Here is a 14,201-nt window from a genome sequence, read left to right as displayed (position 1 = left end):
TATAACTCCCTCAGCGGTCCAAAGAATGTTATATTATACCCCTGCCAGTCAATATCTTTATATAACATTATGTTTATAAAAAAGGGGGTTCGTATCAAACATGATATGGTTGCTTTAATTCTATGCGCGTGACTAGTAGTTTATGTAGTTTTTTTGGAGTTAATTCTAGAAAAGACTTGTTAATAACTGAAGCGTCGTAACAAAATAATTCTGGACTCTAGAAATGATAATTCTACTCGGGAATTTGTGTAACATTTATTTTTTGTGGTTTTTCTTTTCCGAATCTTTTACAGCTTGACCTATCATGAAATTATGCTCTTGAATTAATTACTATATAAAAACACTGGTCATGCGGTTTGATTGTCAAAGAAACGGTATGGAATCGATCAGAAAAGGTTGATCATCTAGCATACAAGTAGTGGTGTGTACTGCAAGGTTCTGAAATCATGAAAATGATAAGAAATTTGGCCCAGTCTTTGGAAAGTTACCACCACTGTACACAGAAAGATGTATATATGGGGCTACACGAACATGAGGCGTAAAAATCCGTCCCGATTTTTATGTTGTTACATGCCATATTTATAATATGAAATTATTTGAAGATCGAGCCATGCTATTCAGGGAACATTTTTTATCTGATGTTCTTTCACACTTGCATGATAACAATGATAACGCTCACAAATTGTTTTTCACCTCTTCCCAGAACTCAACCTTCTCTTTAATGTTTCGTTCAACGGTGCTATTTGCTAACTGAATTGCTTTGGTGACTACGCATTTTAACCAGGCGACTCTGGGTATTTGTGCTAATGCATTCGTATACAAATTTCCTTATTCCATTGTGCTTTTAAATCCCCCTCTAAACACTTCAAAAGAATTAGGTGTGTGATTTAGTATCATACTTTTGTGTTAATCAATGGAGAAAACCATTTACCTTCCAGTTCCAGTTTAGCCTATCCGATAGGCGTTGGGCTAAATGGCAAATGGCAAGCGCCTATCATCACTGGTCAACTCATCATTATTCATATATGTGTATCATATGTGTGACGAGCGTATTCTCATGCATGATTCATAAGACTAGCCTTATTTGGTGATCGATCACTTTGATTCAACTAATCAAATATCATCTCCGCGTTCCCCATCGCTCATTGGCCTATTTTGGTCCATGCGACATAAATATTCATGAAAGAGCTTTGCAGGGGGTTCGTAGATTTTCTACGAACGAAACATGGTACATAAAAGAAAATAAAACTTTTCACATGCACCAGTGATGATAGGCGCTCGGGCTGACCGCTCCTATGTTACTCTCCATATAAACGCGATTAGATTACTTATAAAGCCCGACGCATATCGGATAGGCTAGTTCCAGTTAAGACGCACAAAATTAGTAGGGTATTATGGAGGATGAAAATAACGTAGCAATCAAGGTAGACAGGTTGTCTGCGAATTCGAACTGAATACAAATGTGAACAGGTAACCTTGCTATGTGTTTGGTGTTTTGTATGTGTGTGTGTGTGTGTGTGTGTGTGTGTGTGTGTGGGGGGGGGGGGCTGTGGGGTTAGGGGGTGTTCTTGCGTGTGAGTGTATATTATTGTGGTGTGTACACGTATTTGAGTGTGTATTTGTACCACGGGCGTAAATCTGCAATTGATACCTATTGTTCATCGTTCATCCCCCCTGAACAATAGGTATTACGTAAGGATTTACGCCCATGATTTGTACGTGTAAGGATGAGAGAATTGCAGATGGTAGTGGGTTACGTTTTGGCTGGGGTTGTAATGGAAGGGGTCATAATTTGTTTATATGATAACTTATCTCGTTGAATTTATATTTTCGATCGTAATTTAAGAACTGAACATGTTTTAAGCTGATTGAGTTATGTTATTATGATGAATAAGGATTGTATTTTGAACAACTATTCATATTGTTGTTATATTGAATGAATTAAAAAAACAACTAACGGAAAAACAAAACAAATACAAACTGTTTATTTGGCATGTGCGCGTATGCTTGTATCTTTGGTTTTGCATTACCCCCTTAACACCGCGAGTCAGTTTCGAAATCGGGATATTTCATCGTCGGTTTGTATTAAGCGAATGGAGATATCTCACCACTACCCCAACCCTCAATCCTCTCCTAAAATGAAAGAAGTACCCCAACCGGGCCCTCACGATCAAAGTCAATGTGCCCCTCGCAAAGATATTGGAATCCGACATGTGATGGCGCCAGAGCACAACAGTTTTAGCTGTGACTTTGTTTCCTTTCATAAATCCATAAATCATCTACAAATGTTTTTTCAATAAATGGTTGAATGGATACATGTATGCGAATTTTTTACAGGTTTCACACCTCAACGATTTCAATAGAGGAAATGATTTCACGCCATCAACGTATGTAGCTAATGTTGACTCTTTGGTATTGTGCTCCGGAAAGAAAACACACACTGTCATTTCCGAAATTGCACTTGTCCTAATAGCACACACATTTGGAAGCTCTGTGAACTAATTAACTGTAAGAAACACGCCACTCAAAACAGGAAAAAGTTGGATTACACACAATCCATTAATACCACTGGTCGACAATTTAAATTGATGCACTAGATGACGGAGAGAAAATATTGAAGGAAAACTAAATACACGGGTAAGTTTGAAAATTGAGACATATTTGTTTTCAGTCTAATTCGCTGTTTACTTTATGAACATGTTGAAACCAAAGTTATGCGTCGAAGTAATTTGTGGTATAGATATTTATTGTACAAGTATCGCATGGTAAATATATTCAACAGTGCCTTTTGGCTATTTCATCGCAACGCGGAGAAAGAGAGAGAGAGAGAGAGAAAGAAAGAGAAAAGGAGAGAAAGACAGGGGGATAGGGTACACACAACACCCACACACAAACACACGCGCACAGCGAGAGAGAGAGAGAGAGAGAGAGAGAGAGAGAGAGAGAAGGGGGTGATAATCTTCAAGTGTTGGCGTACACATTAATTACATTTGAAATGTGTATTTGGCTTTTGTTGCATTATAACTTACCACAAAAGACCAAAACGAAAGGTCGTGTCTTTTTCTTCCTGTAGGGAATAGCACGTGCCCCCCCCCCTCAAAAAATCCACGATCGGTTGAACTTTTTTAGACCCCTCCCAAGGACGTCGATCAATTACATGTATGTCCCCCCCCCCCTAAAAAAAAACATCAAACCATGGCTACGGCCCTGGATACATGATTGTTTACATGAAAGTAACTGTAATTGTTTCGCTTGGTAGATATATATATATATATATATATATATCTGCTTAAAGGAGAGTCCAACCTACTACTACTCTAATAGAAAGCAATACAAATAAGAAAAGCAGACTGGCGAAAGTTTGAGTGAATTCAGTAGGTCAAAGAATTAGAAAGTAGTGCACTTTTTAAAGTTGAAATCACTATATTTATGGCCACTTCAAAGTGTCACTGAGATCTCACTGAGATGTAGTGCCAGAAAATTTTTCGATTTGTTTTCACATATAAAATGACTAAAATATCACTCTTCGAAAATGTGTTACTCAGGGGAGTCTCTTTCTTTAAGAGGATCTACAATAATAACCTATCTATAATCTATAGTTTGTGTAGTACCCACTACTGCTCCACAACTTCGTCACAATCCACCGACAAAATTACATATTCGAGATTAATTTAGACTTAGTGATCTCATGCATTTTCAAACCTTCAAAGTCCGTGTCATTGGTCCGATTTATTTTAAATTCTGTTTTTCCTAATTTTCTGCTTTCATACAAATGAACTTAATATCCTAAATGTTGTATTATTGCCCTTATATTACTGGGAAATCGTGCAATCAACACCGTATTATAGAATGTTATTTGCATTGAGTTGCAGATGTGAGTTATATAAGTAAAAGTACGATAAAATGGTTTATTTCTAGAACAAAATAAATCCATATTTAGGTGTATTTGATTCATCATTTATTTGATTTTAGTCACTTTATTGAAACCATGAAGGTCAAATGCAAACAAGTTCTTCGTCAAACTTATTCTAAGTTAATTACTCTACCCCTTATTCCATAATTTGTATTTTTTTTTCTTCAAAACTAAGCCATTTTCAAGATTTTTTTCAAAAATCGGACTTTCTTTTCTAATTCTGTTTCTCCTTTCCATCTTTTTCTTCTCTCAGTATTTTTTCAATCTTCTTCTTTTTCTCCTCCTTCTGTCAAACTTTCTCTGCATGTAACCCTGTTCCTCACCTGTCTGCCTCTCTCTATCTCTATCTCGATCTCGATGCCCCTCTTTGTTTTTTTCTTCTCTCTCTCTCTCTCTCCCTAGCAGGTCTACATTACACATTATCACTATCTATATTGTCTGTTTATACACAAATTAAACTCCCAAACGGTTCGAAGGGGAGAAAGATTTGTTCAGACAGACAGACAAGCGAGCAAGCACTCAAAATAAATAAGAACAAAAGGCCTCTGATTCTTAATGACCGATGCCATGGATGCCCACCTAAACAACATTTTACGGTTCTTCCAACGAAAGGAAGGTTGAGGGGGGGGGGGGGGGGAGTGATTCAAATCTTTGCTATTATTACGTAATAATTAATTTTCATGTTAAATTTTTAAAAAGAGGGCAGGGTTTCCGGCACTCCTGAATCCACGTATACATTATGAGTATTTACTCTGCACACTGAATGACCTATATTGCCCTTTTCTTGAAAATAGCTGAAAATCTGCTGATCATGGCTCAACCTACAAACGCAGATCCGGGTCACACAACCATGGTGTACCATCAACAAACGGGTCAGATCTCTCAGCAACCCATTCCCGCCACACTGGTTGCTCCGAAACCTACAACGGGATCTCCGGCAGAGCGACGGGGTGGATCCAGCTATGCTGTGCTGTAGGGGCGACCCTGGTAGGAGTGGCGACGTTCCTACTTGGATCCTACGCCCGTCGCATTGCAGGCGGGATATGGATGAGTCTTCTGGTAGGTGAACGATTTGAGGATAACAACTGCAGAGTAGAGATCATGGGTGTCGATCCCGGGGGGATGGGGGGGGGGGGGGGGGCACATGGAAACGTTGTTTCATCCGCTCAATCTGACTTGCGTGCATAGAACAAATAAGCATTTTTCCATGAAAAAGTGAAGTTTTCTAAAATGTGCGTTTCTTTCCAGCATTGGGGCGCCCGGGAGTCACTCGGGTAACATTTCATAAAGTATAATATAAAAAGACCATATGCAAATTTTCTGTACTTCCGTCGGAAAAAATACATTTATCCAGCACAATGTCGTCTCTTTTTGCGTTGGAGAAGAGCAAGTAGCGAGTTTCAATCACACTTTGGCCGCTCTCGCAAGCTCTCACTCGTTTCAGTGTGGTCAAGCGACTTTGGGGCAAGCGGTTAATGAAAATACTAATCGTTAGCTTTCTTCTGGTATTAAACTTGTTTTGATTGATTGTATAATTTTGTCGGAATAAAGGAAACAAAAGGCTCGACAAATAACTTATCAGCGTCTGAATTGACCTTTTGACTTTGAATTCCCTGATGAAAGCGCACTAATGACGTCATCTTCGCTAAATCGGTGTCTTTTATCGTAAAATGCGACACTTTCACAATGTTTATACATCTGTTTTAATTATTAGTAAGATATAACATATTTTTTCTGATATCACTGAAGTTTTGGGTTTTATTTAATGAGTAATTTTAAATAAGAGCCATTTTATTGTTTAAATTTACTGGATCGTACCATTAAAGTCGCAGGGTAGAAAGATGCATTTTCCAACCGCACCAAATTTAATTTACGTTCCGACATTCTGTTAAATGGGTTCGTGTTGTTAATAATCCACTGCTTTCTGCTCCAACAAACGTCCACATGCGGAGTCGTTTATCAACTAATTATTCAAATTTATGGATGCTTCCTATATAGCTTCCCAGGTGTTTGTGTTGTTGAAGCATTTCATTCACCTGCTATCACTCTTTGTACTCCAATTGCCAGAACGCAAATTTCATTTTGGTTTAATAGTTTCATCGGAGTCGTTTATCAACTATATGTATTCAAATTTATGAATGCTTCCTCCCCAGGTGTTTGTGGTGTTTATGCATTTTATTCACCTGTTATTATTCTCTATACTCCAATTGTTAGAATACAAAATGCATTTGGTTTTATAGTTTCATGCAATAAGTAAGTCAATACAAGAGTATGTTCTGCACAATAAAAACAATGTGTGTCCCTATTGTACAATGTAATGTGTCCCCTCCTTTTTTAATAGTTAATTTACCCATTAATATAATGGAACTACCTGCCCGATGAAGCCAGTGGCCTGTGACCCCTGAGCACTCAACACCGTGTGGGAGTCAGTTTGGGTTAACTTCTTTTATGAGACAAATACAAGCAAACGTTTCCATATGTATATCCCCCCAATATTTCAGGTGGGGGGGGGGGGGGATGGCCTGTACAATCATCCCCCCAATAATTCACCACAAAAAAAATTAAGAGAAAAATTTATGATGAGAGCCCGATGAGAGTAGTTAATGGTTATTACTCGCAAGATGACCGTCAATATACACATTTTGTTATCTCATTTTCATAATACATACATATACGAGGTAAATGAGACAACCGTATATGAGACAAGAATAAATTGAATTATCGCTCATACGGCTCCATTAGGAATTGATGAATTTATTCAATTTGTTCAATAAACAGCATCATATAGAAATGCAGTGCGCCAAATGCAAAGACGCAGCGTTAAAAAGCAACGAGCTAAATGTTAAGCGCGAAGCGCAAAAGTAGCAATCTGCAACAACAGACAATCCTGGATAATGTAAACATAGAAACTCTGTGACAAATTCGTGATGAGATCGGAGACAAGGAGAAAAGATTTTTGGACATTAGTATGACTTATAAGATAGTTCACTAGTTGTTATGTTTTTTCCGTTCACCCTTTTAAAATTTCACGTCATTGTATCTTATTTTTTATTTTGTTTACTCATTTTATTTCCTGATATTTCCTACAAAAATTCATTTTTTGAGAACGAATATTATGTCACAACTTATTTTTGTTTTATTGAAAAGCTGAAGTAGGCCTATGTAACTGGCGTATTTCATACAAGTGATTTATAAATGTTCGTGATATCACATGATTTTCAGCAAAATTCGCGTTTCTCCATTTCTGTTGCAAACTGACACATTCCCAAATAGCCAGGAAGAGCATATATTTTGTATAATCACTAATGGGCCTAATTAGTGGCCGTTAACACTAACACTAGTATACAAATCCTTTCCAGAAGCTATTGCGACAAGCACTGCCAGGAGATAAAATGCTACCACCATTCGGGCTGTGCATGCAAAGATGTGCAAACGAACGTTCCATACGTACATCATGTGGGGAAAATATAGAGAACAGTACATCGAATCGTCTTCTTTCTCTAATAATCTAATGAAACTTCAGAGTTTCCGCGCTACGCTCGGAGGAAGGGGAACTTGTTCATACATTAAGGATTAAAAGTCAAGAATGGTACATCGAATCGCCTTCTTTCTTTAATAATCTAATGAACCGTCAAAGCTACCGCGCTACGCGCGGAGGAAGGGGAACTTGATTCAAACAAAGATTAAGAGTCGAGAACGGTCCAACGAATCGTCTTCCTTCTCTAATAAGTTAATGAAACGTCAAAGCTTCCGCGCTTCGCGGGGGAGGGGGGGGGGGGGGGGACTCCCCCCTCCCTGCACCCAACCCCCTAGCTTTGCGTGCTCACTACCGCCCCCCTAAAATGAAATCCTGGCTACGCCCTTGCATGAGGAGGGTGCAACCTGCCACACGCTTCTACCTCTTGGTTGCTTTGATCCATTGCCGAAAATATTTTGGCACCTATCATCCCCCCCCCAACCACGGATACAAATCGACACCCTGGTAGAGATACATATATATACATATGATACAGGGTCCCCCCCCCCACAAAAAAGCGGGTTAGCATACTTCCAATAATTTCAAATTTTGAAAATTTCACCGGTACCAGTTGAAGACATCAAAAGCAGCGCTGCAAAAACTGAACATATCATATTGAAGTTTTAGTAATAGACGATTTTTCCCCGGCCAATGAGCCAGTTCACGGTTGCAGTCTAAGCATGAGCAGAAAAAGGTCATTGCAGACCAAATTGTGAAATACACGGAGACAAAATAATGGATACGTGCTCATGAAAGTTATGTAATCATTATTCATTATGCACATGCAGTGCACTCCATGATACACAGGTGGAAGTATTCTTTGAAAAGGGAAAACAAAGGCTATTTAAGTGGCACCTCCAATCGCTGTATGAGTGATTATTTCAAAATGTTCAAAGTGGGACCATTTCATGTTTCGAAGATCTGTGGATATTCGGGGTCATTGCAGTAATGTGCTAACCGTGAACTGGTCTATTTCGCTTTCGTTTTTTACAGTTACTTTGATGCAATGTCCAATCATTCAATCAAGCAGCGTTTGTTGTCATGCAATTATTTATAAGCGTATCGGACAGGGAATTTTACACATGTATCATTCAAACTTGCATTCAATTTGAGCGCTATACAAGACCTCACTATCATTATTATTGCTACTACTACTACTACTACTACTACTACTACTTCTACTACTACTACTACTTCTACTACTACTACTACTACTACTACTACTACTACTACTTCTACTACTGCTACTACTACTACTACTACTTCTACTACTACTACTACTACTACTACTACTACTACTACTACTACTACTATTACTTCTTCTATTACTACTACTACTTCTACTACTACTACTACTTCTTCTACTTCTACTACTACTTCTACTACTACTACTACTACTACTACTACTTCTAATAATAATAATAATACTGCAAGCGCTTTGGTCAGGAAATAGAAAAGCGCTTCATAACAAAATGCTATTATTATTTATATTGCTATTATCATTATAAGTATTATTTTTTACCATTATCGTCGCTATTTACTACTACTTCTACTGCTGCTGATGTTACTACTTTCCATTCCTCTTCCTCCTTTTCTTCTATTTTGTTCTTCATTTATTACCAATATTATTTATCATTGTTTATAATTATTCATCTGAACTGTTAAATATCGCTTGACCGTGTTTTAAAAAAAAACATTACAGTAGTTTGTTAATGAATGACGCCATCGACTGTTTGTTTCCATATTTATTTCACAGTGCTTTGGACCTGCTGGAGTACTTGGTATTGTTAGTTTCAGAAAAAGAACGTGTGTGGTACGTACTCTTTGCAATGTTCATTACAGTATAAAAGGGATATTGTATTGCCAAAATAATTAACTTCCTTATCTATTTGTTTATATGAAGTAAAGAGATCCAAACGCTTTCATAATTATTATGACGCGAAGGTTTGACCTTTTTTCTTATTTTCTTCGTTTCTTCTTTCTTATCTAATTTTAAATTAGTTGCAAGAGGGCGGTATGCCAAATTGTGACATGGTAATAAAGCTCTGTCGCCCGAACCGTTGATTTTTACACAGAAACGAGCTGAAAATAATAGTACATTTACTACCTCAAACAATAAATCACAGTTGTAAATCATAATGAAATTGTAATTGGTTTGCTTTGCTAGAAAGAACATAATCTTTGTCGTATTATACGAGTCAATATAGAAAAAAAAATGTCGTACTCCATATAGAACATTTTCTGCTAATAAAACAAGCACTTTTCAGTGACCCAAACGTTTTGATATGTTATTTAAGAAGAAAAAAAAATCGGCAACAGATCCTCATTATGATAAAATGATTATTACTCTTAGCATTTTAATATCATCAGTACTATTGTCATTATTATAATTATCATCATCTTCATCAAGATTATGTATTTTCCATAATAACTCTGTACACACAGAAGGTGTAACCCTGTCCGCTTTTTAAGAAAATGAGACATTATTATCTTCGCATTTTGACAGATATCAGCTTACATCACCATGTCTGTGTTCTCCGCCATCTTTGCATTTTACATGATGATCATTGGGGCCATAGGTGCTCCAATTAGTGAATCACGTGGATGCAACGCGATACCCTGTAAAGAAGGTTTAGTGGTAAATAGTTTAGATTATATAACCTTGTATCATGATGTCATATTATATTATTTTATATCATATCATATCATATTATTCTATCTAATATTATATTATATTATATTATATGTTATTATTTATTATCATCTGATATTATATCACTTTATCAATTCGTCTTTATTAAACGAACATTCAAATAAAGGATGAACATGAATAACTCAGGACCGAGTTTTACAAATGAAAATATAAGTTCCTCAGGCAGGGTAACATAACTAGCACATAATAATGTCCAGGGGGGGGGGGGGGGGAGAGGCTGAAACAGACATATATTCATAGATTAGGAACAATACATTTCAACAAATTCAAATTAAACATATAGATAAAAGCGTGACTCTTAAAGTAGACACACGAAGAATCAAAAGTGTTTGAATTGATGCAAAACTCATATCATTGCGAAGGGGAAACCTTACTGATCAAATACAACAACTCTCCTCTTCAAAATATGTTTGGGGCCCGCAGTAATCAACTCTCAAAAATATTAGTTTTGAGATCCAGATTTTCTGCCTCTAGCGGGCCTTTGTAGAGCGTCAATATTTGTGACGTCACACACGGGACACGGCTGGCTAGCTGCAGACTAATACACGCGCGACTCAGGTACCGAGCTGTTTGTCCAGTGTGTGACGTCACTATTCAGAGCTCGCTACGCTCGTGTGTTTGGCTTACGTTCGGGGGCGCTTGGGGGTCTAAGAAGGGTCTTGAAAAATTGCATTTTACGCCTTTCCATGATATCTATATGATTTCTCAGCAAATCATTCGTGTTTTTCAAGAGAAAATCTTTCCATCCATATGTAATTTGTTCTAATTATCAGTTGTTAGTGAATTTTCTTTGTGTAGCTCCTTTAATGTTAATGTCCAGCAGGCGCGTACACAGGGGGGGGGGGGGGGGGGTTTGGGGGTTAAACCCCCCCTTTGGTAATTTTTTTTGTGTAAACCCCCCCATAACCCCCCTAAAACCCCCCTTTGGATTTTTTTTTTTTATTTTTTAATTAAAAAAAAAATCCCATGGCTGACCTAAAAGGTGACCTTACCCCCCCCCCAACGGAGCAAAATTTCAAATTTTCAAATTTCGAGACCAAAAAAAAAAAAAAAAAAATGTCCTCTTACCCCCCCCCCCCCCCCCCCCCCCCCCCCCCCCTCCGCTTATTCAGCGGCTGGCTGAGTCGTTGCGAAATTTTCGGCCCGATTTATAAATGTAAACCCCCCCCCCCCCCTTGAAAAAATCCTGCGTACGCGCCTGATGTCCAGTATTGAGAGCGTATTTTGATACTGCTGACTGAGATGTGTTTTGTTTTTATAAGAGGCTTAAACTACAAGTTATGATTATCCAAACCAATACAATTTTTTTTTAGACGGTTTTGCAGAGCTAAATTTTACTCGTTTCTATTTGCAGGAGTCTCGAACTGCCTCGGATGCTATCATGAGTGTAATCGGGTTGATCGAGTTGATAGTTGCTATTGTAGGATCAGTTTACGGCTGTTCCGGAGTGTGTTGCACCCCACAATCTTCAAGACCACTGCAAGGATTTAACGTGGTAAGAAAACAAGATATTACTTTAAGATAACCCAGGTTACAACAGAAACAATATTTCAAACATTGCATAAAAAGAGTTTCTACACGTCGGATATATTTGTCCAGATAAATAAATATTCTTGACAAGTCTAAACGTTCTTTGCTGGAAAAATTCTAAAAAGTATAGGATTATCATTTTTAGAATTGAACCTTTTTATGTTATCAGCTTTTATATTTACTAAAGCCAATGTAATTTTCATAACTTATGCAGATTTGTAAATCAGTATTCTGTTACTTCAAACAAATGGGCTTGTAACAAATGTATTGTTTTGTTTCTCATGGAGTTCCCACTTCAAGAAAAAGTATGGAGGTATCAATTGAAAAGAATTTATTTACTTTTCCTTTTACTGCAGGTCAACCAATACCCTGCGATTGTCTCAACACGTAAGTAAAGCCTTAATGATAAACATCAATAAGTTTTGAATTGGGGAGGGTATAGCATTTGACAATTGCGAGATAACTTCATTTTGACTTTATTGTGAAGTCCCCTGACTTAAATACCATAATGACGTTTGTACTAATCACCAGCATGTATGTACATGTAGGTCAGTGAAACAGTGTTGTATTTCTACAACTAGAAATAAATATAATACCAGAAACATAAGTTTAGAGGAAAGGGGCGTTAAGAATCACTTATCATCATCATCATAATCTTTTTAAAATGGATAGAGGATGGGGGTGGGGGGGGGTAGGAATTTGCAGTCTAGAAGCTACAAATAGCAATCTTTTATATTCATATTTTTAGATCAACAAGGTTTGTCGTACGTTTCAACGGACCAACCACCTCCTTACAGCACCGCCCAACAGCAACTGCAACTGACACCCACACCGCAACAGATCCACGTACCGCAACAAACATTCCCACATCAGCACACTAATCCATCGCAGCAGACTCGTATACAGCAACAAACACCCACGCCACAACAGATTCACGTACCGCAACAGACGTTCCCGAATCAGCAGACGCGTATACAACAGATTCACGTACCGCAACAGACGTTCCCGAATCAGCAGACTCGTATACAACAGATTCACGTATCGCAACAGACGTTCCCGAATCAGCAGACTCGTATACAACAACAGACACCCACACCACAACAAGTTCACTTGCCCCAGCAGACATTCTCACACCAACAGATATTCCCGCATCAGCAGACTTATCCACAGCAGCAGTCTATTTTACCGCAACAGACACCCACAGCGCAACAAGTTCACTTGCCCCAGCAGGCCTTCCCAAATCAACAGACATTCCAGCATCAGCAAACACCTCCACAGCAGGAGACTAACGCTACACCACAACAGACTAACTCGCACCAATTCTACCAGCCCCTTATCCTTCCAAACAACCAAGGGAGGTAGAACCCAGGACATACAGACAATCTGCCGCAGAAATGAAAATCGTCAATCCATACTTCATCGGCAGATTTTCCTTTGGACAATGCTGACAATGTAGGAAGCTGCAGCTGAAAATTATTGTACAGTTACACTATACAATTTAGTTTAAAATAAAATTAACTCATAAATACTTTCTTTTGAATTAGACATTATTGATTCCTCCTACATTGAATGATTTAGTTTTTCTCCGAGGGGGATGACTTTGAAAGGAAAATCCAGGCGATGCAATTATTTGTTGATGGTCATGTGGGGTATGACCTTTCATTCGTTACAATATATTCTAAATATTGTATGCCACAGTAACAACACTGTAGGCTTATCCAAAATATTTATATGCTGCATGGTGTCAAAGATTATTTGCTTTTACTCCAATATGAACGCCAATTCTAGATTTAGAAGTGCTGGGACGTTTATGTGATAATGTTATTTGTTTTTGAAACCAGATTATGTAAAGAATTATCAATTAGAATGTTTTCACGATCATTTGTCTAAACATGGGATTTTCCGTCAATTTTAATACTTATTTTCTTTCAAATTCATCTTTGAGCACTTAAGTTTTGTCCAAAGAATTTTCGTTAGATTTCTTTCAGATTCGTCGCACCTGACGGTCCGCTGAAGATTGTGATAATCAAATTCGGCTTCGTGCTTCCAATTTCAAGAGAGTAATTTCATTCAAGAACTTATAACGAACGAGTTACAAATTTGAATGGCGCTTTGACGAAATAGATTGCAAGTGATGATATGCTTGATGCGATTGAACGTGGGTAGCCAAAGATGGGGAACGATCTCTGACTTCAACGAAACAGGATGCAAACTGATGAAATTGATTGGACAAAGCTCGAAAGTGAATGACCCTTAGAGACGAAATTGACTATAAGATATGCAAGATTAGGAATTTTATGGACGTAAATGAATGAAAAAAAAGTATGAAATTGAATGAAAAGGTGTTGCTAAAAGAAGGCAAAAGGGCGCTTTCAATACTTCTGCATGCCCAAGATTCATGACGCACCCCCGCACCAATCATCCACGCAATATTATTGATAACATTTGTAATACAGGGTTCGTACTTCTATATCCAATGTCTGTTGTATTTGTATCATTCACTGAGGAAGAGCCTGCGGTAAACGTAT

The 14,201-nt window shown here is 37.8% G+C and overlaps 1 protein-coding gene across 2 annotated transcripts; it reads left to right on the top strand.

Moving 5' to 3' along the window:
• The first annotated feature begins 2,419 nt into the window (after window positions 1–2,419).
• Window positions 2,420–13,546, top strand: LOC105437606 (gamma-gliadin-like). 2 transcript variants are annotated; one of them, XM_030974949.1, is made up of 7 exons: window positions 2,420–2,637; window positions 4,708–4,972; window positions 9,187–9,243; window positions 9,937–10,068; window positions 11,498–11,638; window positions 12,030–12,060; window positions 12,422–13,546. In XM_030974949.1, the coding sequence occupies exons 2-7, from the start codon at window positions 4,961–4,963 to the stop codon at window positions 13,033–13,035; spliced, it is 987 nt and encodes a 328-aa protein (XP_030830809.1). In that variant the 5' UTR covers window positions 2,420–2,637; window positions 4,708–4,960; the 3' UTR covers window positions 13,036–13,546. The 2 variants fall into 2 exon arrangements, with proteins under 2 accessions (XP_030830809.1, XP_030830810.1); XM_030974950.1 differs by lacking the exon at window positions 9,937–10,068 and having other exon boundaries at window positions 2,421–2,637.
• Window positions 13,547–14,201: the final 655 nt, after the last annotated feature.

This window comes from Strongylocentrotus purpuratus, unplaced genomic scaffold (genome assembly GCF_000002235.5).
Source record: "Strongylocentrotus purpuratus isolate Spur 01 unplaced genomic scaffold, Spur_5.0 spur5_scaffold_7, whole genome shotgun sequence".
Taxonomy (NCBI): domain Eukaryota; kingdom Metazoa; phylum Echinodermata; class Echinoidea; order Camarodonta; family Strongylocentrotidae; genus Strongylocentrotus; species Strongylocentrotus purpuratus.
Note: the sequence above shows the minus strand (reverse complement) of the source record. Positions and strands in the feature narration are given on the sequence as shown.